Source organism: Molossus molossus, unplaced genomic scaffold, assembly GCF_014108415.1.
Source record: "Molossus molossus isolate mMolMol1 unplaced genomic scaffold, mMolMol1.p scaffold_m16_p_8, whole genome shotgun sequence".
In the NCBI taxonomy this organism is placed as follows: domain Eukaryota; kingdom Metazoa; phylum Chordata; class Mammalia; order Chiroptera; family Molossidae; genus Molossus; species Molossus molossus.
The window spans coordinates 89897154-89922939 of record NW_023425402.1 but is presented as its reverse complement, the minus strand read 5'-3'; the positions used below and the strand labels follow the sequence as shown (position 1 = coordinate 89922939).

Here is a 25786-nt window from a genome sequence, read left to right as displayed (position 1 = left end):
TAAAAATTATTTAGTATTTTGCATGGGAGATACCAATATTTCCATTATTTCTAGGTTGACTGTGCCATCTTATAGTTTTAGCAGCTCCCTCTGACCATTGCCTTGTTTTTCTGTATGTTTTGTGATATTTTTAAAATACTATGAACTCACATATCTTGGAACTTTATGTGTAGGATTTTATTTTGTGGCCCAAGTTGGAATTTCGTTGCTCTGTACAGTGCCTCTGTCAAGTGTCTCGGACCACCAAGGTGGTGCAATTTCAGGCACTGCCTGCCCCCCTGCCCCTGAAGGGCTGGCGTGTTATTTTAATCCTGGAGAGTTATTTTTTATCTCCACTAAGAGCCAGTGACAGTATCCGCAGGGAGGGTGGAGCTTGGGTACATTTCTTATTCAACCTTGGCCTGAATAAACACCAGTCTTAAAAGATTTGCACTGAAATTTGTCTCCTGTTCTTCTGGCCTCAAGAACGTGAGGGCAGAACTCGGTTGCACCTGACGACAGGTTCCGTCAGGGCAAAACCTGTCCCAGGGCTCGGCTCACGCTCTGGCTTCCTGGTGCTGTGCTGTCGTGGGCACCTGTGCATTCCTTACTTTCCTGCCAGAGTGTCAGTGTATCTAAAAAGAATTTGTCAGTCTTTATTTAGCATGTTTAGGTTTCAGAGAGAGGATCCATGTTCCCTGATGACCATCACCATGCTAGCTATGAAGTCTCTGTTCGTTTCTTGACCGTGTGCCGCCCAGTGGAGGGTATGGACCAGTCTAGCCTGATAGCCTCGGTTCAAATCCCAGTTCCACCAAGCACAGATCATGCATCCTCCGCTAAATGGATTCAGCTCTCTGTCACAGGTTCCGCAGAGGACTACTGGAAAGATGAAACACGTGAGGGTCTCAGAACAATGCCTGCCGGTGCACCGGTAAGAGCTAGCCCTGACGACCACGACAACGCTGGTCACCGTGACACACTGACCTGGTCCTGGACATCCTCATCACACAGCTCCAGCTGCATGATGCGCTCGAAGGGTCGGAAGAGCGCCTCGTTGAAGTGGAAATGAGGGGGCTCGTTCCAGTCCGTGAGAACCTCTGTCAGGATGTCGTGGATGAAGGAAACGGCCTTCTGGGACACGTGTCTTTCCTTATGGCAGGCCGCCTGCAAAAGTCATGAGAACAGAACAGCGTCGGATCTCAGCGGGCGAGACCCTGGTCGCTGCAGGTGTCCTAGCCCACCTCACTGCAGGCAGGCGGGTGCGGCGCTTCTGTTACAGTAGAAGATGTGGTGGGGACACAGGCGGCGCAATAGCACACTAATGGTATTTCTAATCATCTAAAACTGATCGGCCACAACTCCGATTTCACTTAAATGTTTCTAGAAAAAAAGTTTCTAGTAATTTTTCTTTTTTTCTTTTTTATGTAACAAGACAGTTTTCTCAGGCGATAGGAACATGCTGACTATAAAGACCCCAGAGCTGCCTGTGGTCTCCTTACCTGTGCCCCAGACACATAACGATCGGAGCAGTCGTCTGCCCCTCAGTGAGGTGGGCCCGTTGCACCAGTGAAGCCCGAACTGGCTCAGAGCTCTTTGCCCCCAGGCCCATGAGTAGTCTTGTTCCACCTTGGCCCTGGGCTGGCATATGCGGCTTGCTTTGGACAACAGCCAATATTTACAAGTACAGAACCGGAAAGTCATCGTGCTTTGGGGTCTGCCCTCTGGCGTCCCTCTGGAATTCTGGAACTGAAGCGTGAATGAGCTGGGGCTAGTCTGCTGCAAGAGGGGAGAGCCACGTGTCCGGCCTTCCCAGTCAAGGCCATCATGAACCAGCTGGCCACAGGTGACGTGTGAGGCCGGCTGAGCCCAGCCAAGACCGGCTGAGACAGGAAGAAGGGCCCAGCTGAGCCCAGCTCAAACTTCTGACCCAGGGAATCATGAGTTAAATAAATGGTTTTTGTTTTAAATCATTAGGTTTTGCAATGGCTTATTATAGTGTAATAGTGATATACTGTTTCTCCATGACTAAGTATTTTCTACTCCCATTCCTTACCAGAACGTTCTCAAGTTAGTGAATCAAGTTCCCCCAAATACGTTACGACATCTCTCTACCAGACATGCACTAAAGGGCTACCAAGAATAGTTATTATGGCAAAGCAGGGTAACAACTTTCCCACCCATTTAGAAGTAGCCAGTCGTCATGTACGGAGATGGAGAGTTAGCGTATAATTTATCATAGGAACTGCTCTCCTTGGGGGAGTGAAGGGGGTGGGGTCCCAGTACTAATTTTGTTGGGAAAACCAGGACGTACGGTTCTCCTGCCGAGAGGGTACTGCCCAGCGTAGAGCCAGCTCTTAGAAATGACAGGAATGAAAGGCACTGTCATAGTCGTGTACAAAACTGAAGCTTCAGACCCAGGGTGACACCAGGTCATCAGGAATGAAAACTGGCTGTGCGAGGCACCTAGCCAAAGTGGAAAGGAAGGGGCTCAGAATGAGCCAGGCGATCACCGTTCGGGTGATTCTTTAGACGCCATGAGGTATAACCGGAGAACTGGGATGCTTGTGACCAGGTGATGGGAACTTCTCTTGTGCTGTGGCCACAGTGCTCTCTGTCCCCACGCTGACTGGAGACCCCTCTGCTGGCTCTGCTGAAGGCGTCCCCGAGCTCCCCACTCCACGCACTCACCTCCACCAGGTGCGGGGCCACGAGGCTCCAGCAGCGCATCACGTGGAGCAGCGGCCTCGACTTGCTGCGCACGACCCTCAGCATGGCATCCCCGAGGCGGAACAGGTGGAGGGCGCTTTTCCGGTCTAGGGTGGATTTCACTTCTCCTACGAGAAGAGAAGACCATAAAAGCCATAAAGCCCAAACTCTGAGTTTGCCCTGTTCAAGCAGAGAGAGAGAGGATGAAAATCAGAGTTGCTGGGCCGGCAGGGTTATTCAATGACTGCTATCCAAGAGAGGAAAGAGCCTACCGGATTCAAGAGACTTGGGTGGCTCACTCAGCCAGGCCCTGGGCACCCTCCGGTTCACCACAGCATTCCCGGCAGCTGCCATGACAAGGTGAACAGTGCTCGCTGATACGGGAGAACGTCGCAGTGTTGACACAGGACGGCTGGGAGTCAGGCCACCCTGGCTCAAATCCTCTCTTCACCATTTAGTAGTTGGGTTACGTTGCACCAGAGATTTACATCTCTGATCCAGTTTCTCGTTGTAAAAGTGGGGATAATAGGACCTCTTTTTAAAGTTACTTTAAGGATTAAATGTAATAATATTCATAAAGTGCTTAACATGGGCACACACTACCTGACCCACACTCTTGGCTACTGTTCTCTCTTGTTGTCATCCTTTACGGTCATCGTCCACTTTGCCAGTCCTTAGGGGCGCTTCTGAAGCCCGTGCCATTAAGTCAGGCCCCTTTGCTATCAACGACATGCTGCCTGGCTGCTGTGTGTCACTTGTACAGCCCTCGCCCACTCTGGTCTCTGCTACTTCTTCCTCTCCTGCTGCTTCCCCTTTACTGCCTACAGAATGCTGATCATTACCAGGCTCTTCCCGCCAAACGCTTCTTGTGAGTCTTGACGTATCACTTAAACTTCAAAATTCCAGTCATAATAATCACTGACATTTATTCATTGTTTACGTCAGACTTTGTGTTGGTTCTGGCATCTTGAACCATTTTACTTGTTAAAGCGCACCTTAAGAAGTACATGTAGCCACTGCCAGTTTGACGGATTAGTACACGGAGAGCTGGACAGGTGAACCGACTTGTCCAAGACGATGCTCCGGTACATGGTGAAGGCAGCATTTCGACTCACATCTGACTGATGTCCTGCTCCTGGTCTGCTGCCTCTCCCCGGCCCTGCTCAGCGCGTTTTGTAAGCCCAGAGTCTGCCGATTTCTCCAATGTGAAAGACTCCGAAGGCTGCCCTGGGCTCAGAGATGCTCTGGAGGGCTGATGTTCTGGAAAGCTGGCTTTACATAGCTAAGGTTTTGAAGTCTATTAAAAACTAGTGGGGACAGGACAGTGGTTCTCAAATTAGAATCTGCAGTAAGGATCAAAAGGCCAAATATATTCCACTTAGAACTTCAGACTCCTAAAGACGGAGGGGACCTCGGAGGTTGCACAGTCCAGCCCGCCACAGGGCTGTGCCTCTGCCTGGGCTCACTGGACAAGGCACCCAGTTTCAGCACAACCACCTGCTGCCGCGGGGCAGCTGCATTTATGAGCAGCCTGCCTCCACCTGGGGCCAGCGGACAGGTCAGTACAGTCTATTCCTTCTTCCACGGCTGGCCTTCCTCTGTCCTCATGCATGAACACAGGACACGGACCCATCATTAAAGGCATGCCCAGAAAGCAGAGCAGTTTTACTAGGAGTGGCACGCGGCTTCTGTTGATGCTTCCATTTTCCTCTCCCACCGTCCACTTTGGAATCATTAGCGGCTTCTACAAACTGCCTGGACTGTGGCACGTGGCGTGGTTTGTGACGTGGAGAAGGGTTTCCTCCCTCACGAGAGCTTCCTGCACCCTGAGTAGCCACATAATTTCTCTATCATCACAAGCCCCACACTTAGCAGAACCACCTAGCCCAGCTCCAGTGGTAACACCTGTAACAGTGATGGCAGCATTTCCATTCACGAAGAATAATCCCGCCCCTCACCATGCACACAAACATCATGCCTTAGTACTGGACGACACAACGGCCAGGGGGACCATGTGCGAAGGGAACGGGGACTTGAGTCTTCTGGAGGGCTGATGGTGTCAGAGGTCTGGACTGTGTCCTGCTAACCCCATGGCACAGTGTCTGTGGGGGAAGAATTACCTGGCATGGCCAGCGAGTAATCAACTGTGTCGGTCACAGAGTGGAAAAGCTGGGACTGGGACGCTTTCTTCAGCTGGTAAAGAAAACCTCCCAAAGCCATGAGGTTCAACTTATCTGTAGCGTCTTCAAAGAGCCTGGGTGAAACAAAAAGATTTGTTACTTGGAAACAATTCAGCGAAGTCTTTATGGCAGGATGATGATGGTAATTTTGTTAGATGTGATTAATGACATGTTGTGTAAACACTGTAATAAAATGTATGGTATCATTATATCTATTATGACTGTGTACAGTATGCTCTAACTCCGAGAGTTTAATCTGAAGAGTACAAACCACATTAAAAAAAAATCTTTGTATCTCAGGGCATAGCTCAGACATTGTAGGCACTCATAAAAATTTGGCAAGAAGTTGAAAGACGGCAAAGCATCGCTCCCAGAAACTGAATAACTCGGAACAGACTCCTTAGAATTGGCCTCAATCTCATAAACTATATTAAAGAAAAACCCAGCAAATTAATCACGGCTTTTGCTGGGCTCCAACTGATGAATATAATGCTGGGCATGGCTCTGAGGGCAGAAACGAAGAGTAAATCCCGTCCTGTAAGCTCCCTGAGGGCGGGGACTGTCCTTATCTCCTCCAGTTCAGACACCGGGGGCGCAGGACTCGGGGGAACTCCAGGATCTGCTGGAATAATGACTGTTCCTGAACATAACAGACCCTGCAGGTTCTTTTCTTTCCCACTCAGCTTGGCACAGACACTCCCAGAGGAGCTGGGAGGAGGGTCGCAGGCTCCTGGTACTCAGAATGTGAGGATCGAATACGGGTTGTGCGGTCATCAGCAGTGAGGTGAGCCAGCCCTTCCCCTACACTGGGCCATCCAAAGCCTGCCTCCCATCCTGGGTGACACCAGGGGACAAGCAACCCTGTGGGCTGCCACATGCTGGGTAAGGGGAGAGTCTCCAATAGAAATCGCATAACAAGTCCCTTTTGAAGGAGTAATATGAGATGAATTAATCATTCACACATGATTGTAATAAACACATTTTTCTCGCTGTTTTGTAATTCCAATTTTAACACCATTTGGTTTCTGGATCTCATGAACCATTTCTTTTTTCCTGGTAAGAAAAACCGGTGGTGACTGCTATATCCCACCCGACACCTGCACCCAGGTTCCAAAATACTTTCATAGCCGCTGTGGCGGAGAAACAGAAAAAGGGGATTATTGTACCGAGTCAGTACACGGACTGGGTTGGTAGATGAAGAGGGAAGCTGAGTCTCCATGCAACTATTTATACAGACATGATCTTGCGTCCGTTGGTGTCAAGGCCAGGAAAGAACTGGGGTGTTCTGGGCCCAGCCTGTGAGTGCCTTCCCCTTCCCCACCCCTTGCTGTCTGTTCTCACCTAACAGACTTCACTGCACCGTGCAGGGTGTCTGCGGCCCAGTAACCAAGTCTGGAGAGTGAAGCCAGGTGGTATCATGTAACATGTAACTGGTGACCAAAAGCACTTTCAATATCAAGAAGTGTCACCAGATTGTTGGAGTTATTGTTGGTTTTCCCCTCTCAAACCTAACAGGACATCGCTTAATATACCACACTTAGGGGTGTAGGATTTTAAAATATGAATTATCATAAAAATAGTGGATTTTTACTATCTGCCAAGCTCTCTCCTCAGTGCCTCACTGATGAAGTGAACCTCGTGGCCACCAGTGAGAGCTGCCGACAGGTAGCTGCTTCACGGCCTGGTTTCAGGCGCAGAAGGGTGAAGCCACCCGCGGCCCGGGCACCCTGCCTGGACTCCCATTAGTCTTTAGACCCAGGTCACCCTAAGTGTGCGGTGGCAGGAGGTAAGTTATCTCTGAAAAAAAATTAAACAAGGTTTAAATGACAAGAACAAATCCACTCGTCCCAGGAGTGAATCTGAGACCAGAGAGAGGGACTGGTGGCTCGCAGAAGAGGCGTGCCCGGGGTGCAGCCCTGCGGGGTGCGGGGTGCGGGGTGTGGGGAGGGTGGGCGCACACCTGTCGGCCTGCGTGGACATCGTGAGCACAGCGGGGTGTGGGGTGCGGGGTGCGGGGAGGGTGGGCACACACCTGTCGGCCTGCGTGGACACCGTGAGCACAGCGGGGTGCGGGGTGCGGGCAGGGTGGGCACACACCTGTCGGCCTGCGTGGACACCATGAGCACAGCGGGGTGCGGGGTGCGGGGAGGGTGGGCACACACCTGTCGGCCTGCGTGGACAGCGCGAGCACGGCCTTGGCGGCGCTGCTGCCGGTCATGAGGCTGCCCCCGCGGAAGTCGGCCCGGCCTCGGCTGCCTTCCCTGACGAGCTCGGGGATGGACAGCGGCTGGATGACGGGCGCCGCGCTCAGGCTCTCCTGCTCCAGGCTCTGCTCCGGGGCCGAGCCCTCACACTCCAGGTCCCCAAGGAGTCCCGCGCCTCCGGGGGCCTTCTGGGGCTGGCTGAAGCTCAGGGGGGGCTGAGAGGTGCCATCGCTGAAGTGGGTGTGCTCCAGCGTGCCCACGTACTCACACACCCTAGAGAGAGTCACACACAGCGGCTGGTAAAAACTCAGCGCAACCGGACCAGCTCCGCCAATCCCACAGAGACAAAAGGAAACGCAGCTAGCTTTGTGTGCTCCTCCATCTCTCCTTCCTGTGGGTATAGCCATCTCCCTCCATGCCCTCCTCATGCATATTTCCTTGGACTGGGCCAGACGGCCTGGAAGTGGGGTGAGGATGCTCACATTCTCCTACCCCATACTGGGTAACAAAGCTCTGTTCACCATGTCCTGTTCCGCTGACTCGCCTGCATTCTGGTGTTGGAGTGAGTTTTCCCAAGGGGTCCTCTCCCCGCTTCTCTGCTGCTCTGATTAGGACTTGGGAAGTATTTCCTTACTTTGGGGTCCCAAAATGAGTGTGATACGGCTGATGGGCCCTGTGACCACACTGGGCCTCTCTCAGGGGTCCTGCCCAGCCCTGTCCTGTCCGGTCCTGACAGCTCCAGATAACTAATGTGGGGGGAGGGTCGGCTGGTCCCCTAGATCACGGTAAACACAGACAACAGTCACAACAGATGGCACAAGTGCCAACTTCTACATTGTTTGTTCCCAGTGGAACCTGGGACTAAGATTGCTCATGCGAGGCCCCTCATCCCAGAGCAAGTCCAGTTACTGCTAAGGACTGTCCTGGAGAATCCACTCTGACATTCTACAACCAGACAAGTTTTTGATTTCATATAAGTTTCTTGGGTATGATTTAGTCTTTTTTCTTTTCCCCTTCTTGCTTGCGAGAGCAATAAAGAGGGCACTTCCCTTCTTGCTTGCGAGAGCAATAAAGAGGGCACTTCCCTTCTTGCTTGCGAGAGCAATAAAGAGGGCACTTCCCTTCTTGCTTGCGAGAGCAATAAAGAGGGCACTTCCCTTCTTGCTTGCGAGAGCAATAAAGAGGGCACCGGCCTTCATCCTGGCTCCCTGTGCTCCTCGCAAGGCGGGGCTTTCAACCCCGAACATTCTGCATGCTTCTCGGAGAGCTGACCGTCACTCATGACTGTATTTGCTTTTAGGACACTGAACTGAACCTAGCGCTGGCCCGTGCCCGGGGTGTGATCTGGGTGACCGAGCCCTGCTGTGGCCGGCACCCTGTTCCGGAGGGCACACCGCTGATCTGCAGGAGCTGAGCTCGTGAGAAGCTGTGGGCTGGTGAGCGCGGACGGTAAGACACAGCCCAGCTGCTGACCGACCGGGGCTGCACCGGGGCAGTGTCCTCGCCCTGTCCCAGGTCTGCCTGAAGGCCGGTGCCTGGGCAGGCACACTCTGTCTTAGTTGTAGGAGGACTGCGGAGCTCGCTCTGCTTTCTTTTCACAGGTGCTGTGGCCGGTGTAACTGGTCAGTGGGGTTCTTTTCACTTTGATACTACATCGCTTGGAACCAAATTTTTGGTCTTTGGCACAACAGTCTATTTTTTCCTCTGTTTAGCTAAATTATAAGTAGGCATCTTGTGCTTTATGTGCTTTACAAAATCTTTAAAGGACGAGGACATGAATAAACATGCGGCAATGGTATGTTGCTGACACAGGACCAGCTCTTAGATCCACACAGTACTCACTTAACTTACATGCTTTATCTTCCACTATTTAAGAATTGTTTTCCCTTTGTATAACACATTTGCCTCTCACAGACAATGCCAATAATCTATCCATAATTCCCTAAATCAAATGCTGTCATTCTCAAGTATCATATGCTCTCACTTAATTATGGAATATAATGAACAAAGTAAGATGATGAACAAAACAGACCAGAGACATGAAAGTAGGGAGCAGACTGACAAACCTCAGAGGGAAGTGGGGTGGGGGTGGGGCAGAAAGAGAGAAACTATAGAACTTATATGCATATATGCACAACCAACAGACACAGACACAGTGTGGTGAAGGTGGGGGCAGGGGGAAGGGCTCTGGGGAAGAGGGTAGCAATGGGGGGGGAGACATCTCTAATAAAATTAATTAATTTTTAAAAATCCAGTCATTCTGTTCTTTAAGACATACATTCAGCTGGCCCTTATTCCCTCTTCTCCTTTTAATCTCTTGCTTGGGGTTTATCCAAACTGTGAATTATTGCCATCTGTTTAAGTGCTGGCAGACCCTGGCGTCTACCCCTTCCATCACCCCCAGGCGCCCATGGCAGGGTGGGTGCCATGCAGGGTGGGCATCCCGTCATGCACCTGAACACGTGTGGCCAGCAGTCCGGGTTGTGGCTTCCCATTTCCAGGCCTACACTGAGGATGGCGTCCATGCACAAGACGTGGGCTGTGTGCAGCCACACCCCCTGCAGCTTCCCGATCTGCTCCAGTTTCTGCTCCACTTTCAGTTTCACTGTGCCAGAGAGACATCCATTAAAACAACGTCTGAGTCAGGGAGACAGAAAGGGAGAGAGAGGACGGCAAGGAAAGAATGGGCTGTCGTGCAAGGGCAAAGGGAAACCGTGGACATCGCTGGCAGCAAGGTCCTCGGCGGCAGGCCCCGCGGTTCATCATGCAAACGCCCCAGCCCTCCGGCTCCACAGACCCCGGGGACGCCAGCTATGTGGCGTCAGACGTCGGGTGGGACCTGAGCTAGTGGGTGCAGTTCCTCCAGGCCTTCCCCTGGGTTCTGGGTCAGGCAGTGTAGTGTGGACGGACTCCATGTGCTGACCCCAGCTACAACCATCTGAGCTCAGACCCACCCTCTACCCCCGTGTCCTCAAATTGATCATACGGAAGAATTCCTGATGTTCTGCAAGTTCTCTCTGAGACTTAATATTACACATTCATGATGATGATCACCTACAACAGCATGCGTATTACACTCTGAGTGCCACGATGACTGCTCTATAACTGAAAATTACCGTATCATTTCGCTCCCTGAGTTTACGTGTACATTGGTGACCTTCAAACAATGAACCGTTTTTTTACTGTTTAGAAGACTAATGATAAAAAGAGTGCAAAAGGTGATGTACGATGTCAATTATGCAAAATGCCCAGGCCAGGCCACATGATGACATCCTCCATGAACAAAGGTGTCCCGTCACTGGAGGACAGGCCCGGGGGGACATCACTCAGGTCGGGACCCATCACTCAGCGGAAGCCGAGCCGCATTCCTGCTGTGCAGGGCAAACTGACTACTAGCAAAGAATCATCTGTCACATGATGTGGTACTGATTTGATTTTTTATTTGTATATAATTTGAATATTACTTTTGGTTTTATAGTTTTAAAAGCTTTAAATGTGAGGATTGTTATTTAATTTATGGTTACACATATTAAGTAAAATTGTGATGCCGTTTTTCTCAGTCAACAGCGGGGTCCGGGAGGGCTGCTTTGCTTTCACACGGGACTCTCATCATTCAAGTCTGCGGAACAGTCGCCTGGCCTGTTTTGCTCAGCTTTTAAAAATGTGCCCCGTGTTCCTGCTGCCGGCTCCTTGATACACCTGCTACATAGCATTAGCATAAACGGGGCCAAGCGTCCCGGGTGTCCTCTGTTTGCTGCTTGCCATTGATGTTCCTCGGTAGGAAGACCCTTCTCTTTCCCACGCTCAGCTAACCCTCCACTTCACTAACTGATTTTAACGAATAAAAGTCCACCCTTCCCTGACTTCACAAAGCTCAGGTTTTTCTCTGACAAGAGCAAAGTCTTCCCGCACCTCGTCTCGGGGGTTTCCTCCAGCGGTTTGACTTCCCCCTTCAGAGAACCGGCCCTTCCGCCTTCCCTGCTGTAACCCTGCGATGCCCTCCAGGGTGCACTCTGTGAGGTGCGGCCACCAGCAGCAGGTGTCATTAGCTTAGCCAGGGGGACCTCAGGTGTCCTACACAATGCATGCTAACAGCCAAATGACCTTTCCTGGCTGCCCGCACCTCCGGGGCCCAGAGGGATCTCTGTGATCAGTCTGTTGGATCCTCCACGTGAACACACCCCAGCCTACGGCACAGTGGGACCTCCTGATCAGTGGGAAAGCTCGGCCGAGTGTCCCGCGTGGAAGGGAGACGAGTTGCCTGCTCTCGCCCCTGCACGTGTGTGCACACCCCACCTGAGACAGCAGGTGGGTTCTGGCCCTTCGCTGTTACCTTGTGCTATGGCATCACTGGGTTCTTGCGCTTCCTTGTCCTCTTTCTCTTCCTGGACACAGGAGGCAGCTGCCATCTGGGCCAGGGCCGAGGCGCAGTTAGCCGCAACTCCTTCAGAGAAAACAAACAGGTTACCCCTTCACGGAGTCTATTCTCTAACCCTTCACCCAGCAGAACCCTCCTACGGGCCTTGTTTCCCACTAGGGCCCTTCCCAGTGCGTTCCGCAGGTACACCCCTCTGGCCACGGGTCAGGAATGCTCTGCCAGTACCTAGAGCACAGCTCAGCCTCGCCGCTTTCCGCAGCCCATCCAGGCTCATGCAGATGGCATCGCGTTCTTTCTGGTTCTGCTCTTTGATGCCGTCGGCCCCCAGGATGAAGGCCAGCCCTTTGGAGCTCCCCGCCATGCGGCCAGTCAGGGGGGTTGACAAAGTATCGATCAAGTTCTTCCAGCAGCCAACCAGAATATAGCGAGCAAATGCCACACCTAGAACGTGAAGGGGCACGGGTCACTTTTTGGAGACAAAGACAACCTGGCAATGGGTGACAGCATGGATTCTTTGACCATTAAAATGGCAATACTGAGTTGTGTGCAATTCCACTATCGGAAATATAATGTAATGGATTTCACTTTGTGCTCATAAATAAGGAATGTTCCATGGCCAGCTGGATGATGCTAAGTAACTTCCACCAGGCACTTATTCTGCAAAGACAAAACCTTAATTCATTTTTGTCAGCACTGGACGCTGCCAATAATGATTTCATTGCTTGTGCCACATGTGATGCATGTATATTCATAAACTCAAGACACTTACCTGCCACCGTGGAGTCGTCGATTCTCCTGCTCTGGGCGAAAGGAGACTCTGTGGCTGCTGCGGCCATCAGCTGGCCCCCGATCGCACTACTCTCCAAGCCGTCGATATCTGTCGGGCAAAAAGAGCAAGGCTTCCCATGGTAGAACAGGCCAGTCGCAAACAAGTGGCCTCCACAATATTCTTTTTTTTTTTTTTTCCCCAACAAACATCCCTTGGATCTATTCTGTAGAAGTATGTAACAACCTTTTCTCAGCACGTTAAGCATTCTGTTTCATTCATTCAGTCCAGTCTTCTTTCATTGCCAGGGCCTTCTTCTGTTAGGCTGCTGTATTTTTTTTAATTGAAAAAAATAAACTGCTGCCCTGGCCGGTTTGCTCAGCGGTTAGAGCGTCAGCCTGCGGTCCAGAGAGACCTGGGTTGGGTTCCCGCTAAGGGCACGTACCTCGGTTGCAGCTTGTCCCCGGCCCTGGTTGGGTCATGTGGGTGGCAGCCACTCGATGTGTCCCTTTCACAGCGATGGTTCTCTCTCTCTCTTGCCCTCCCACTCTATCTGAACAAAATATCGAAAAATGTCCTCGGGTGAGGATAAAAAAATAAATAAACTGCTATCTCTGTTGTTAGAAAATGCATTATTTTAGAATGTTATAATCTTTGAATACTTTTATTCTAAACAGTGGTAGTATTCCCAAATTTTATATATACAGGACACCTCAACATGGATTTGTCTTTCAGAGTTTCCTCATAAATATGAAGAATAGAATAAGCCTCTTTGGTCAGATAACTGTATACCCTGATTCCATAGTACTATAGTAACATCTCAATGATAATAATACTTTACAATTTTCAAAGTGTTTTCATGTAACATTTTTTTCATTAGATCTTCCCAACAACTTCAGTTAGATGGGCAGAATAGGTATTATTTTCCCCTTTCAAATTGCCCAAGGCCATGAGCTGAAGGAAGGTCAAGGAAGGAAGTAGATTCAGTAGTCTTGTCTTCTGACTCCCATCCAGGCCTCTTTATGTGACACCAACTCCAGCTCAATACGGGATCCTAATGCACCTTGTTTAAATTTTTGTTAAACTCTCATCCGCAGAATTAGTGAAATGAACCAGTCCCTAACATGCTGGCAAGGAGACACTGGCTCGGGGTTGAGATTGCTGGGCTTCGGCCTTGGCTCTGAATTCAGCGGCCTGGTAGCCGTGAGTCGGGTACTCCGTTCTCTGGGCCCAAATTCCTGAGAAACAGGAAGTGAGCCCTGGAGAAGTGACCGTGAGTGGAAGCACATGTACTTGAATGCAACCAACACAGCTGAGCACAACACAGAGAGGGGACGGGAGAAGAGGGCAGAGTAGGTTTATTCCTGGACTGCAGAACTTCACCCTGCCCCCACCAGGGTACTGCTTGGAAATCGCTTCATTCTCTTCTTGATTCTTACAGGGACTCCAACAAGACTAGAGACTTCTGGCAACACGGCTCTTTGAAAGTTGCTAAGAGTGTAGATCCTAAAAGTTCTCATCACAAGAAAACAATATTGTAACTGTGTGAGGTGATAGATGGTAACTAAACTTATAGTGATCATTTTGCGATACAGACATATATCAAATCACTATGTGTACACCTTGGACTAATACAGTATCAAACATCAATTATATCTCAATAAAACCGGGGGGGGGGGGGCAGGGAAAATCTATATCACTATTAAAGTGGGAACAGACAAGTTTCACTGAAATTAATATGACTTGTGTTCAGTCCAATGACATGCACCAGAAATCGCCATTTATCAAAGTTATAATATTGCCAGTGTGCTAGGTAAAGGACTGAAGAATCCAAATAACGCAACTTTTATCTGATCACGAAGATTCCACAAGTCTACAGGACACTTCGACACGACTCGGGAACAGCCGCGTTGGTGACCGGAGGGCGCTGCAGCGTCTCCTTGCACACGGTGCGAGGATGAGACAGTTTCCAAGCTCTGGCTTCACTGCGGCTCAAATTCACTTGTCACTTCAAAACTGGAATTAGCTACAAAGAATCCTAGAGCCTGATTTTGCCTGATTCTTAGGAAAAGCCTGCTTTTCTATCATTAATCTAAAGTTAGATAACTTTCCTATGGGCGTAGCAACTGAGCTTACTGCTGTGTTGTAAAAGAGAGGGCTGATTCACAGCGATGACGGATGCATACGGCAAGTGCGAACAGCTTGTTATTGGTTCCCTTTTACATCTGCTGAATGACTCCTTTTATAAGGTTCAGGTAAGAGATCAATTTTGGCACAAACTACGGTATTTTAAAATTCGACCTGGCAGGTTTAGGATCCCCACCCAAATTCCAAGGCATTTCTAAGCTCAGGGCAGCACCATAAATCCCTAGTGACAGGAGTTTATGAAGACAGGTGGGAACCAAAGACGGCTTATAGGTAGGAGGAATCAATGTCTCACATACTGAAGAATTCATGTTTTTCAAATGGATGTATAAATATTATCATGATTAATAAAATACAAATTGGTCACTTGTCCACTGATCCTCATCCCCATGGCTTAGGATTCAGCTTTGCTTCCCCCAAATTCCATCCCATTTCTGGAATCAAGGTTCCAAATACCAGATCATGACCAGTAAACTCAGCTGGCTGTGGAGAGACCTCTCTCTGTATTGATTACCCGCCTGATTCCTAAATAGCCCCCCAATTCCTTGGGGTTGGATTTCACCTGCTAGCCATCCACTTACTCTGCCACTTTTGTAGGAGCCTCCAGTAGCAACATAACACACCCTTTGGACAACGATCCTGCCTCCCAGCTGGACCGTGCTGCCCCAGCCCAGTCCTGCTCCTTCCTGTCAGTGTGCCCCGCCTGGTGCAGAGCCAGCTGAGCTGCGTGGGGACACAAGGCACCCCAGAGAGGGCAGCGAAGGTGTTGATGTGGGGCCATGCGCAGCTGGAGGCATGCCAGCATCGCTCAGATCAGAAGTCAGTCTGGGAACTCAGATCACATATAGGACAAGTCTGGAGAGCTCATTTATTAAGGCTCCCGATGACCAGATGACCAGACCAAACCTTTGAGCACTCCCTGATGTTTACCTGACATCACGGTTAAGCCACGCAAAGCTATGAGTGGCTGCTTTCACCAGAAATTTGCTCCCTGACCACGCCCCACCATGCTCTCTATGCTCTCGTATGGAATTTCTAATAGTTAAGCAGGATTTTGAAAACTCTGGACACTAAAGACAAAGATGCTGGGAAACCGCTTGACATTATTTTAAATTCTGGTGCAGCTAGGAAAAAAGGCCTCTGATACGGACAAGAAATGGGAATGACGCCAAGTTTAAAATCAATTATTTTACATTACTGGCAAATTTCCAGGAGCACTGAATGACAGAGCATAATATAGATAATAGTATCTATTAGTACATGAGAATTTCCAGGAATAATTCTGGGCTTTGTGCCCAGAAAGTACTTCATATCCCAGAAGAGATCTATCATTTTCCACCAACAGACACAGGTGCTAAGTAAGCCCTAATCTAATCAGGCACAGTAAGCTCCGCAGAGCCACGTGGAAAAAGGACAGAAAACTCTGGTGAGGTGAATTCATGACACTTTCCTGAAACTCACTAACTGCTAGGGAAGCTCTATGGGTGCCGTTCAAAGGTCTGCTTGGATCAAACACCGTGCTTCTCTGGAAGGGGGTTTGACGAGAGAGCCCTCCCACCCCACCGAGTGGCACGGAGCGTGCAAGGGGCCACTGACCAGTCAGCATGGTGATGAGCGGGAGGCTGTTGTCCTCGGGGCTGCCCCAGTAGCCAGCTTCTCCCAGCATGTTTCTGTCGAGCACCTGATGGTAGAGCTCCTCGATCCAGGCCTGGGAGAACACCATCAGCACCCCGCTGCTCTGGACCTGCTTCATGAACTCTTTCTGCGGAGAAGATCGCGAGAGAAGGTGACCAAATCGGATCCGCTGCAAACAGGCTCCGACACACCTCCGCTGCCTCTTCACCCCATCCCCTGAGCCGGTGCTCGTAGGAAACACAAAACCTTGTTGATTGAGGGTAGGAGAAAACAGATGGAGAAATCCCAAACTTCACGATGTTTCTTTCATTTATGATATGTTTTTAAGAAATGCTGTCAGCCCTGGCCGGTTTGGCTCGGTGGTTAGAGCATCGGCTTGCGGTCCAGAGAGACCCGGGTTCGGTTTCCACTAAGGGCACGTACCTCGATTGCAGTTTGTCCCCAGCCCCAGTGGGGGTTGTGTGGTGGCAGCCAGTCGATGTGTCTCTCTCGCATCGATGTTTCTCTCTCTCTCTCTCTTCCTCCCTCTCTCCCTCCTGCTCTATCTGAAAGAAACACTGTCAAAGGATTAGGGGTAGCATACTTTATATTTATTCTTTGATGTGTGAGAAGGTTAGAAACTGCTCAGAAATACTGAATACAGTTCCTTGTCACTGCCCAGCAGCAGCAGAGACACAATGCGCAAAAACGTGGGTGATTTAAGAGGCTTATACCCATGAAGCCACACTGACCCTTGGGAAGTTACACTTTATCGGGCAGACAAACACATGATCACTGATGCCCTTGATGCAGCTCCATGGATTGGGCCCACGAACTGATAGGGTACCCCACGGAGTGGCTTGCTGGGCTGGGGCGCCAACCACAGGGTAAGCACTATTCTTCTCATCCCACACCTTATAGGAAGGGCGTGGTTGCTGACAATGAGTATTCTTAGCTCTGGGTCACACAAGTAGCTCTGGGTACATTTTGGAAGACAATGAAGTTTTGTGAAAGACACCTTCATTTTCAGTACAGGAGGCCATTCCCTGCACATCTGCTGCTGCTACTTAACATGCTGATCATGTGTTTTGAACGTGCCTCATGTGTGTGTTGATGAATGCCACCAGATGAAACCACGGGGCCACTGGGCACCCGGGGTCCTGCACGCTCTGGAGCAAGGTGGCGTGCGCGGCTCAGCGCGTGTACAAATCCCATCACGTCTCTTCCCACCGTCCACAGCGCCACCCCTCCCTGGGCACTGCCGCTCAGCCCGCCAGCCCTGAGGCCACGGCTTGTCCTGGGGGTCTGCGTGGAGAGCGCACACTCACCATCGTGCCCGGCGCCAGGGCAGGCCGCTTCCGGTAGTAGTCGCCGTGGGAGAGCTTCAGGTTGAGGAGCAGAGCGCAGTGCGCGGCCGTGTACAGGCTGTCGGCGTTCATGAGCATCTGCAGGCCCAGGCTGCTGTTCCCGTCAAAGCCGGGGGAGTGCATCATGCCTGCGGCAGAGGACCAAGACCTCAGGGGCTGCCAACAGTGCACTTGGCAAGACTGGCTCCTGGAGAGCCACAGCGCAATCCTAGTGACAGGAACGTGCAAACCGTAGGGCATTTCTGTAAAGCACCGGCAGCCAGCAAGACATCTTTGGGGACAGCTACACGCCCCAGCCTGGTGGGGCAGAGCACACAGTCCAGAATCAATCTACCTGGGCAAACCTCGATGCATTACCCACCAGCTACTTTGGTAAAATCACTTAAATCCTCAAAGTCTCAGCTTTTTACCCAGAAATGGGCAAAATATTCAACTGTGTATTTCCTGCTCAAAGTCTTCAATGGCTTCCTATCAAAATAAAATCAAATCCAGCTCCCCTCCTCTCTCCTTCCGCTCCCTACAGCCACACTCACCTGTGTTCCTTGGCCTTACCCAACCCGGGCCTGCCTCAGGGCCTTTGCCTTTGTTCTCCCCAGTTCCCAGAATGGTTTCCCCAGATCACTAGATGACTTGCTCCCTCAGTTCTTTCGGGTTTCTGCTGAAGTGTCCTCTATTCATAGACCTTCCCTTTCCACTCCATCTACAATAACATCCCCCACCCACTTCCCCTGCAATATTCTTCCTACACACCCTGAATTGTTTTCATTGCCTCAAAGGAATTTCTTCTACCCAGCAGTATATGATATGTAATTTGTTTACTGCCCACCACCACTACTATTATCCACCGTTATGTAGGATCTACCAGAGGGTGGGACTTTGTTAGTCTCGTGCACCAGAGAATCCTGTGCCTAGCACGGTGCCTGGCTTACAGTTCATGAATGAGTGGACCAGTGTGCTACGTGAACTAGATGTAACAATGCGTGGAGGATGCTCAGTGCAGTAACCCATAATTATGTACTTTTCTAACAGTAACAGTATTCTTCAAATCTGGGTGACAAACTATAGGAACTACAATGTTTCACGTATTCTATTTGTGTTTTCCAGTGTTCTGTAAAGTTCATTCTCTCCCTGTGTTATTAATGTTCATTTGGAAAGAATGACATAACTTTTAGCCCTCTGCAAGTGTACCTGAGAGATAAATACCTAAGCATAGAATAAAGGCAAATATTGATAGATACGGCCAAGATAGCTTCCAAATAATTAGATACCAATCCTTCCTCCTACCAACTTTGCATGAGAATACTCCCCTACCCACTCAGCATACTGGGCATCATCAATTTTTTAAACCTTTGTAATTACGTGATATGATTTCCTTGGTAACAGATTTCTTTGAGTCTATGATTCTAATTTTCTGATGATAGAAGTTATAAGAAAATTTTTTTAGCAATTTGGGAAAAGGTACAAAGAAGAGAAGAAAAATAATCTGTAATTATACCAATCAGAGATGAGTATTAACATTTGATGTTAATTTTAAACCTTTTTAAAAAATTATATTATGACCATTATCCATATCATTAGATATTATTTGAAAACATCATTTAAAATGTCTATATATATATAATATCATAAATGGATATACTATAATTAAACGGTTTAACTTTTCCCTTATTTGGGGGATTTAGGTTATTTCTAATATTTTTGCTGTGAAATGATACTATCATATACATTTTGATATACAAATCTCTACTTGAATTTCTGTTTCTTTAGTGTAGATTCCAGGAGTCAATAACATGCCACCTTTCTACACATACACGTCTGTCAGGGCTTGGAAAACCATCATATGTTTGCTGACTAAAATTTTTCAGTCTGTGATTGGTTTCTCACCAGGACAAATCAACTCCAGAGGTTTCTGTGCTCTTTTTTTTTGATCCTCACCAGAGGATATTTTCCCATTTATCTCAGACAGAGTGGGAGGGAGAGAGAGAGAGAAACATCGATGTGAGAGAGATACATCGATTGGGTACTGCCCGCATGACCCACCCAGGGCCGGAGACCAAACTGCAGGGAAGAGGGGCTAGAAATGGAGTTAATAATGATCATGCTTATGTGAGGACACCTCCATAAAATCCCAATAGCAGGTAGGGGGCTTGGGGAGCTCCCAGCTGGTCAACACATGCATGTACCAGGAGGGTGATGCCCCCAGCTCATGCGGACAGGAGTTCTTATGCACAGGACCCTCCCAGACCTCACCCTGTGTATCTCTTCGTCTGTACCCTTTAGCAAGTCCTTTGGTATGCTGGTAAACCTAAGTGTTTCCTTGAGTTTTGTCAGCCCCACTAGCAAATTAATTAAACCTAAAGAGGGGGTCATGGGAACCTCCAATTTATAACCAGTCAGAAGCACAGGCTTGCGACCAGCAGCTGAAGTGGGTGGGGGCAGCCTGTGGCACTGAGCCTGAGATTTGATGCCATTTCCAGGTATAAAGTGTCAGAGCTGAGTTAAACCGAACACCCAGCTGGTATCACAGACTTGCTTGTTGTTACGGGGAAAAACCTCCACCAATCGGATGACCAGAAGTGTCAAAAGTGAAGTGTTCTATGTAACTAGTCAAGGAGACACACAGGGAAGAAACACACAGTACGAAAGAACTGGGTTTTCCCTACAAATAAAAGAACAAGCTGGGTTTTCCCTTTGTAAGTACCTTGCAAGAAAATTATCTTTACAGCCCGGTCAGTGTGGCTCAGGGGCTGAGCATCAGCCTATGCACCAGGAAGTCCCCAGGTCGATTCCAGGCCAGGGCACATGCCTGGGTTACAGGCTTGATCCCCAGTAGGGGCTGTGCAGGAGGCAGCCAATCAATGTTTCCCTTATCATCGATGTTTCTAGCTCTCTCTCCCTCTCCCTTCCTCTCTCTGAAATCAATAAAAAAATATTAAAAAAAGAAAATCATCTTTACATCCCTCATTCACTGAGTGAAATGCTATTTCTCTGTCCTCCTCCTTCCTCCAGCAAAATCCTAGGTCGCTGTCTCCTGCCTTTCACTAGAACCAGAACAGCTCCCTAGTATACTTTGGCCAGTATTCCCCACAGCTCTCCTGTTTAAACGTGGTCTGGGCCACCATGTTCGCAGTGGACAGACAGGAAGAGTCTGAGATTGGAGGATGTGATGTCACCAAAGTACACCGGAGTATCACACACTGTTTGGAATTGCAGGGGAATGCAGAACCTATCAGGATAGGCTTCATCGGCTGCAAACCTCCATCTGATCCAAGATCTCATTCAAAACAGCTTGCAACTGACAAACATCAGAAGACAGGGTGTGTGGGGGGGGATAAACCACAGTATGTGTAACCAATGGACATAGACAACAATGCTTGGGATGGGGTTGGGGGTGGGAATCAGGAGGAGGGTGTCAATGGAGGAAAAAGGAGAAATATATGTAACAAAAATAAATGAATCTAAAAATTTATAAAAAAAGGAAAAAATTAAAATTAAAATTAAAAAAACAGCTTGCATATCGATATACCCAAAGTATGTTTGCCATGATTGTCAGACACCAAGACCTAGAGGCATATTAAGAATCCAGTGTTTGACCAAACAGAAAGAATATATGTACCCCCATGTTTGTAGCAGCACTATTTACAATAGCTAAGATCTGGAAACAGCCCAAGTGTCCATCAGTAGACGAATGGATAAAAAAGCTGTGGTACATATACACAATGGAGTACTATGCAGCTGTAAGAAAGAAAGATCTCTTGTCCTTTGAGATGACATGGAGGGACCTGGAGAGTATCATCCTGAGTGAGGCAAGCCAAACAGAGAAGGACAAGTATCATATGCTCTCACTTATTTGTAGAATATAATGAACATAATAGTCTGAGGAATGGGGTAGTCCCAGAGACGTGGAGGTGGGATACAAACTGACAATCCCCAGAAGAGGGGATGGTTGGGGAGAGATAAACCACAGAACTTATATGCATGTATGCATGAACAGTGGACATGGACAACAAACTGGGGACAGGGCGGGGAGAGAGAGGGAGGGGGGAATCAGTGGGGGAAAAAGGAGAAACATCTGTAACAAAAATTAGTTAATAAAAAAGAAAAAAAAAAAAGAATCCAGTGTTTGGGGAATCACAGATTACCACTGTGTTTCTAGAATGCAGTTCCCTTTTATTCTTCATTTCACACAATATACTTTTATCACCCTCAGAGTCTATATTCAGCCATCAACTGACTACACTTCAAACAAACCACTACCAGTAAGTCTTACATTCCTTCACTCACTTTATTTTTAATTTTTAATTTTTGGTATGTTCCCCTAGTGGGAACCAAACCCAGGACTCTCTGGTCCACAGGCCGATGCTCCAACTGTTGAGCCAAACCGGCCAGGCCACTCACTTTAAATATAAGAAACTCGGAGGTTCATTAAGATGCTTGGAGCACCTCAAGCAAGCATGGCCATTATTGCCCATTAAGGCAAAAGGCTCTGAATACTCTTGTTGACTGTATAGCAAACATTGTTTACCAACCTGAGCAGAAGGTGGAGGCAAAGTTCTGGAGGGCCGAGTCCACCTCCTCCACACTGGGCAGGGCCAGCAGGCGAGGAAGGAGGCCTTCCAGGGACTGCACGAAGAGCCTGGCGCTATGCTGGTCGGCCTCCTGGTTCTTCAGCAGTTTGAGGGACAAGGCAGCGGTTCGCAGGGACCTGTGGCCCAGGCAGTCCCGAGGGGTCTGCTCCTCATCAGCCAGTGAACAGTTGTCTGACCCAATGTCCGACACATCAGACCTCCCTGAGTCCTTCTCTGCTGCCATCGAGTACTGGTCACAGGAATCAAATTCCGTCCTCGAAAGGTCCTGGTCATCGACGCTGAAATTGCTCTCACTGTATCTCGATCCGTAGGACCTCATCCTGCAGTCCACCGACAGGAAGTTCGTTATGTCAGGGTAAGCGATCGTGTGGCTTCTTTGGACAACATCTGGTTGGTCTCCTGCTTCTGGTTCTGACACTTTGCTGAGCGTGTCCTTGCTCTCCAGGATGGCCGGGGACTTGAGGCCATTCTTGTGGTTTTCGTTGTGGTCCTCAGGTGTGGTCTGACCTAACTCTCCCTCCAAAGTGGTCTGGCCCGTGTCCGTGGTCACACTAATGCTGATGTCAGGGCTCCTCTCATTCCCCAGCTCCCACGGCGTGTGTTCGGAGGACAGGACTCGCCGCTGCCAGCGGAAGTCAGCCTCATTGATCTCCATGGAGTCTCTGCTCGACTCGGCCCCGTCCTTCAGCTCCTCCAGGCGCAGGAGCAGCAGCTGGACCTGACCTTCGCTCAAGCCCTTGCCCTGGCTCAGCTCGTCTAAGGCCCCGAGCAAGGTGCAGACACAGGACACCGCGGCGTAACAGGCTTCGATGCCGCCTTTGATGCACGCTTCGGTCATGCCATCCATGATGCTGCAAGTGTTCACAGGAGAAAGCGGCATCAATACATGAAAAATACTCTAAAATAAACAAGAATTGTTTGACTGGTGAATGGCATAGTATTCCAAACACATACTCTAATTTACCTGAAATTAAGTGGTCTGGGCAAAAAGTAACTGAAACAAACACACTCAGGCTGGCAGAGGATGACCTCCAGGTAATGTAGCCTACCTGTCACGTTCTCAGGGTTGACTGGTTTATTTGGGTACAAACAAAATTCCAGATGGGAATTTATCATCTTCACAAGGACAGGCAATGAGTAATCGCACCATTGTATTATGTTCAGTTTTCAAACAGAAAATAGTTAGAATGGCTATGGTTATGATAATGTGCACATTTTCTACAAAATAAACATATTCCTGAATAGATGCATGGGAATACAGCTATTACAAGTCAGATAATATTAAATTTTCTAAGGGGAAAAGGAAATTCTTTAGCTAAAAGGAATCCTATAACTAAAGGAGGAATCCTATAGCTGTTGTAATTAATTAAAAAAGGTTTTCCCTAAAATAACCCTAATGAATAATTTTCATACATTTCATTTTGTACACTGGGTTTTTTAAGTCAACGTGAAAATGTGTAAAGTCATATGATTGTAATAAACTGGGGTAAGACTTCTCATATGGCCTGTGCGTACGTTATTCAATAGTCACATTTCGTACCGTGTAGATTCATAGCATTTCAGGGGTTTCAAAACAAGGTTAAGAGAATTCAGAGAGGCAGGCTTGGCCAAGCAACAGAGACCTAAAAAGTAGAATGTAGCATACAGTTTGAGAAGATCCAGATGAGACTTTCTTTTTGAAATGGATCTTTTTCTGGATTCGGGTTCAGTGGAGCTGGGTCCTGCCAAATCGCAGAGGCGCTGTGGGCTCGCCAGTAGCTACAACACAAAGGGGAGAGAGTAATGGAAAAGCAAGGAACATAAAAAAAGGCTTTAAAACTGTGAGATCAAATGAACATGTACTTTCTCTACATGTTAGACATGTAGAGATACATGTGATCTAGTCTAAGGAGAAACACCACTATTTGGAAACCAAGTCTTAATAAAATTGATCTAGGTATTCTTGATGTGGAGTGCACCTGGGTTCCCAGCTAGCTCCTCAGTTCAGGACCAGCTGAGACCGAGAAAATGCTCTGAGGATTGTTTCAAAAAACTTTATAGCACAGAACTAGAACGCACTTGCATCCAAGTTCTTCGGAGAAATTGGCCTGCAATTTAACTGTCCCATTCTCTTTTGTTCCGAGTTTGCTATCATGTTGGCCAGCTTTAAAAGCTGGACTGAGTACTCCTTCTTCCTACTCTCCGGAAAAGTTTACGTTAGAATTACCCATTCCTTGAATGTTTCTAAAGCTTTATGGGGTTAGTAATTTTTGTCTAAATGGAAAAATTTTAACTACTGATTCAATTACTTTAAAAATAATGGGACTGTTTAAGTCCTCATTTTCATGAACTAACTTTTTAAACATTGTGTTGTTTCTTAGAAATTGATCGATTTTATCTAAGTTATCAAATTTATTGGCCTGTGGTTGTCTTAATACTTTCTTTAATGTTTATAACATCTATAGTTATTTGCATTTTTTTCATTCTTATTTTCGTTTGTTTTTAATGATTCTGGAATTTTTTATATTGCTTTTGCCAGGGGTTTTTTAATTGTCTTAGTCTTTTCAGAGTCCTGGTATTTTTCACTTTATTGTACTACAATATTATGTTTGCTTTTTATCACATTACTTTCTGCTTTTACCCGTATTTTTCCTCCTTTCTGCTTTCACTTAACTTAATCTGCTCTTCTAACTATGTAAAAGTTGTAGAATTAGAACATTAATTTTAGGCTATTTTTTAATATAAGCAATTGAAGCTATAAATATTCTTCTATGCTCTGCTTTGGCTGCATCTTACAAGTTTTCATGTATAGAACTTTCATAATTGTTCAGCATTAAATTTTATTTCCATATGGTATAAATCTTTATAGAAAATTTCAATTTGAGGCTAAATTAATTCAAGAAAAGACTGGTTAATGAAGTGTATTGGAACAGACATCCTATACCATGTCCATTATTTTCCAAGTGAATTATATTTGCAGGAAAATTATATTTGCAGGTATATTAAGTAGAAAAAGATATATCTTAAGGGGCACACCTCTTCCCCTTTCTATATTTCTTTTTCACTCCAGAAACTAGGAACTTCTGTTCCCTTGGAGGCACAGAAATGAGGCTTCCACTCTTTTCTCCACATTCTGTTTCTTTGACATTGAACCTCCACCTCCACACCCCTCCGCCCCTCCCACCCCCGCACACATACACACTGCCAGGCCTGCCTCCAGGTGAAGTGGCCGGTCCTATGGGCCTCCAGCCACCCCTCTCGTGCTAAAGGGTGAGTGTGTTTCAGGGGGAACAAAGTAGGAATATCACTTTCTCTTGGGATCCATTGCACTCTCTAATCTAGCTAGACCAGTGATAAGTTAGATTATATATTAATTCCCACATTAATCTTGTGTTTATTACTCAGTTGTTTCCAAATCTGAAGGGAAAGGAGGACAAATAATTAGGCTTCTGAAGAACCCTCAACAAATACTTAAGAGAGGGAAGATGTTTGGTGTCAGCCTCTTCGGGCAGGATGGGGGATCTGAAATCAGTGGTTGGGTGTCACCAGTCTGATTAAGATTAGGGAACTCCTGAAGCTGAACCATGAGAGAAGGAAACAGAAGCAAGGTGTACTTTTTGATTACTGTTCATTTTTTGGGAAAGTGGAAACAGAAAAGAAAATATACTTCGAGAAACAAACTGTCCTGAGTGTGTTTGAGTCACAGGCACACAAGGTACACATGGCAGAGTGACAGATTACAAAGAGAACAGGAAATAACACACCAGGGTTCAAACTCCAAGAGGCTAAACAAACATCCTGGGTGCCCAGTGGTTTTGTGTGCATTAACCCAGCACATTCTGTTTTCCAGGGGACCAACCTGCCCAGATTGTCGGT

General features: G+C 48.0%; 1 protein-coding gene across 1 annotated transcript in view; it reads right to left on the bottom strand.

Annotated features, from left to right (window-relative positions):
• The window catches only part of ARFGEF3 (ARFGEF family member 3), a 149869-nt gene that overhangs the window by 35005 nt on the left and 89078 nt on the right, over window positions 1-25786 (bottom strand). The window contains exons 11-22 of the mRNA XM_036248697.1: window positions 23577-23689; window positions 21872-22782; window positions 17304-17470; window positions 15958-16123; window positions 12220-12327; window positions 11676-11891; window positions 11406-11516; window positions 9527-9677; window positions 7031-7345; window positions 4809-4942; window positions 2671-2816; window positions 967-1146 (exon numbers count right to left, since the gene is read on the bottom strand). Coding sequence (XP_036104590.1) covers window positions 967-1146; window positions 2671-2816; window positions 4809-4942; window positions 7031-7345; window positions 9527-9677; window positions 11406-11516; window positions 11676-11891; window positions 12220-12327; window positions 15958-16123; window positions 17304-17470; window positions 21872-22782; window positions 23577-23689 — 2718 coding nt within the window. The remainder of the gene's footprint in view (window positions 1-966; window positions 1147-2670; window positions 2817-4808; window positions 4943-7030; window positions 7346-9526; window positions 9678-11405; window positions 11517-11675; window positions 11892-12219; window positions 12328-15957; window positions 16124-17303; window positions 17471-21871; window positions 22783-23576; window positions 23690-25786) is intronic.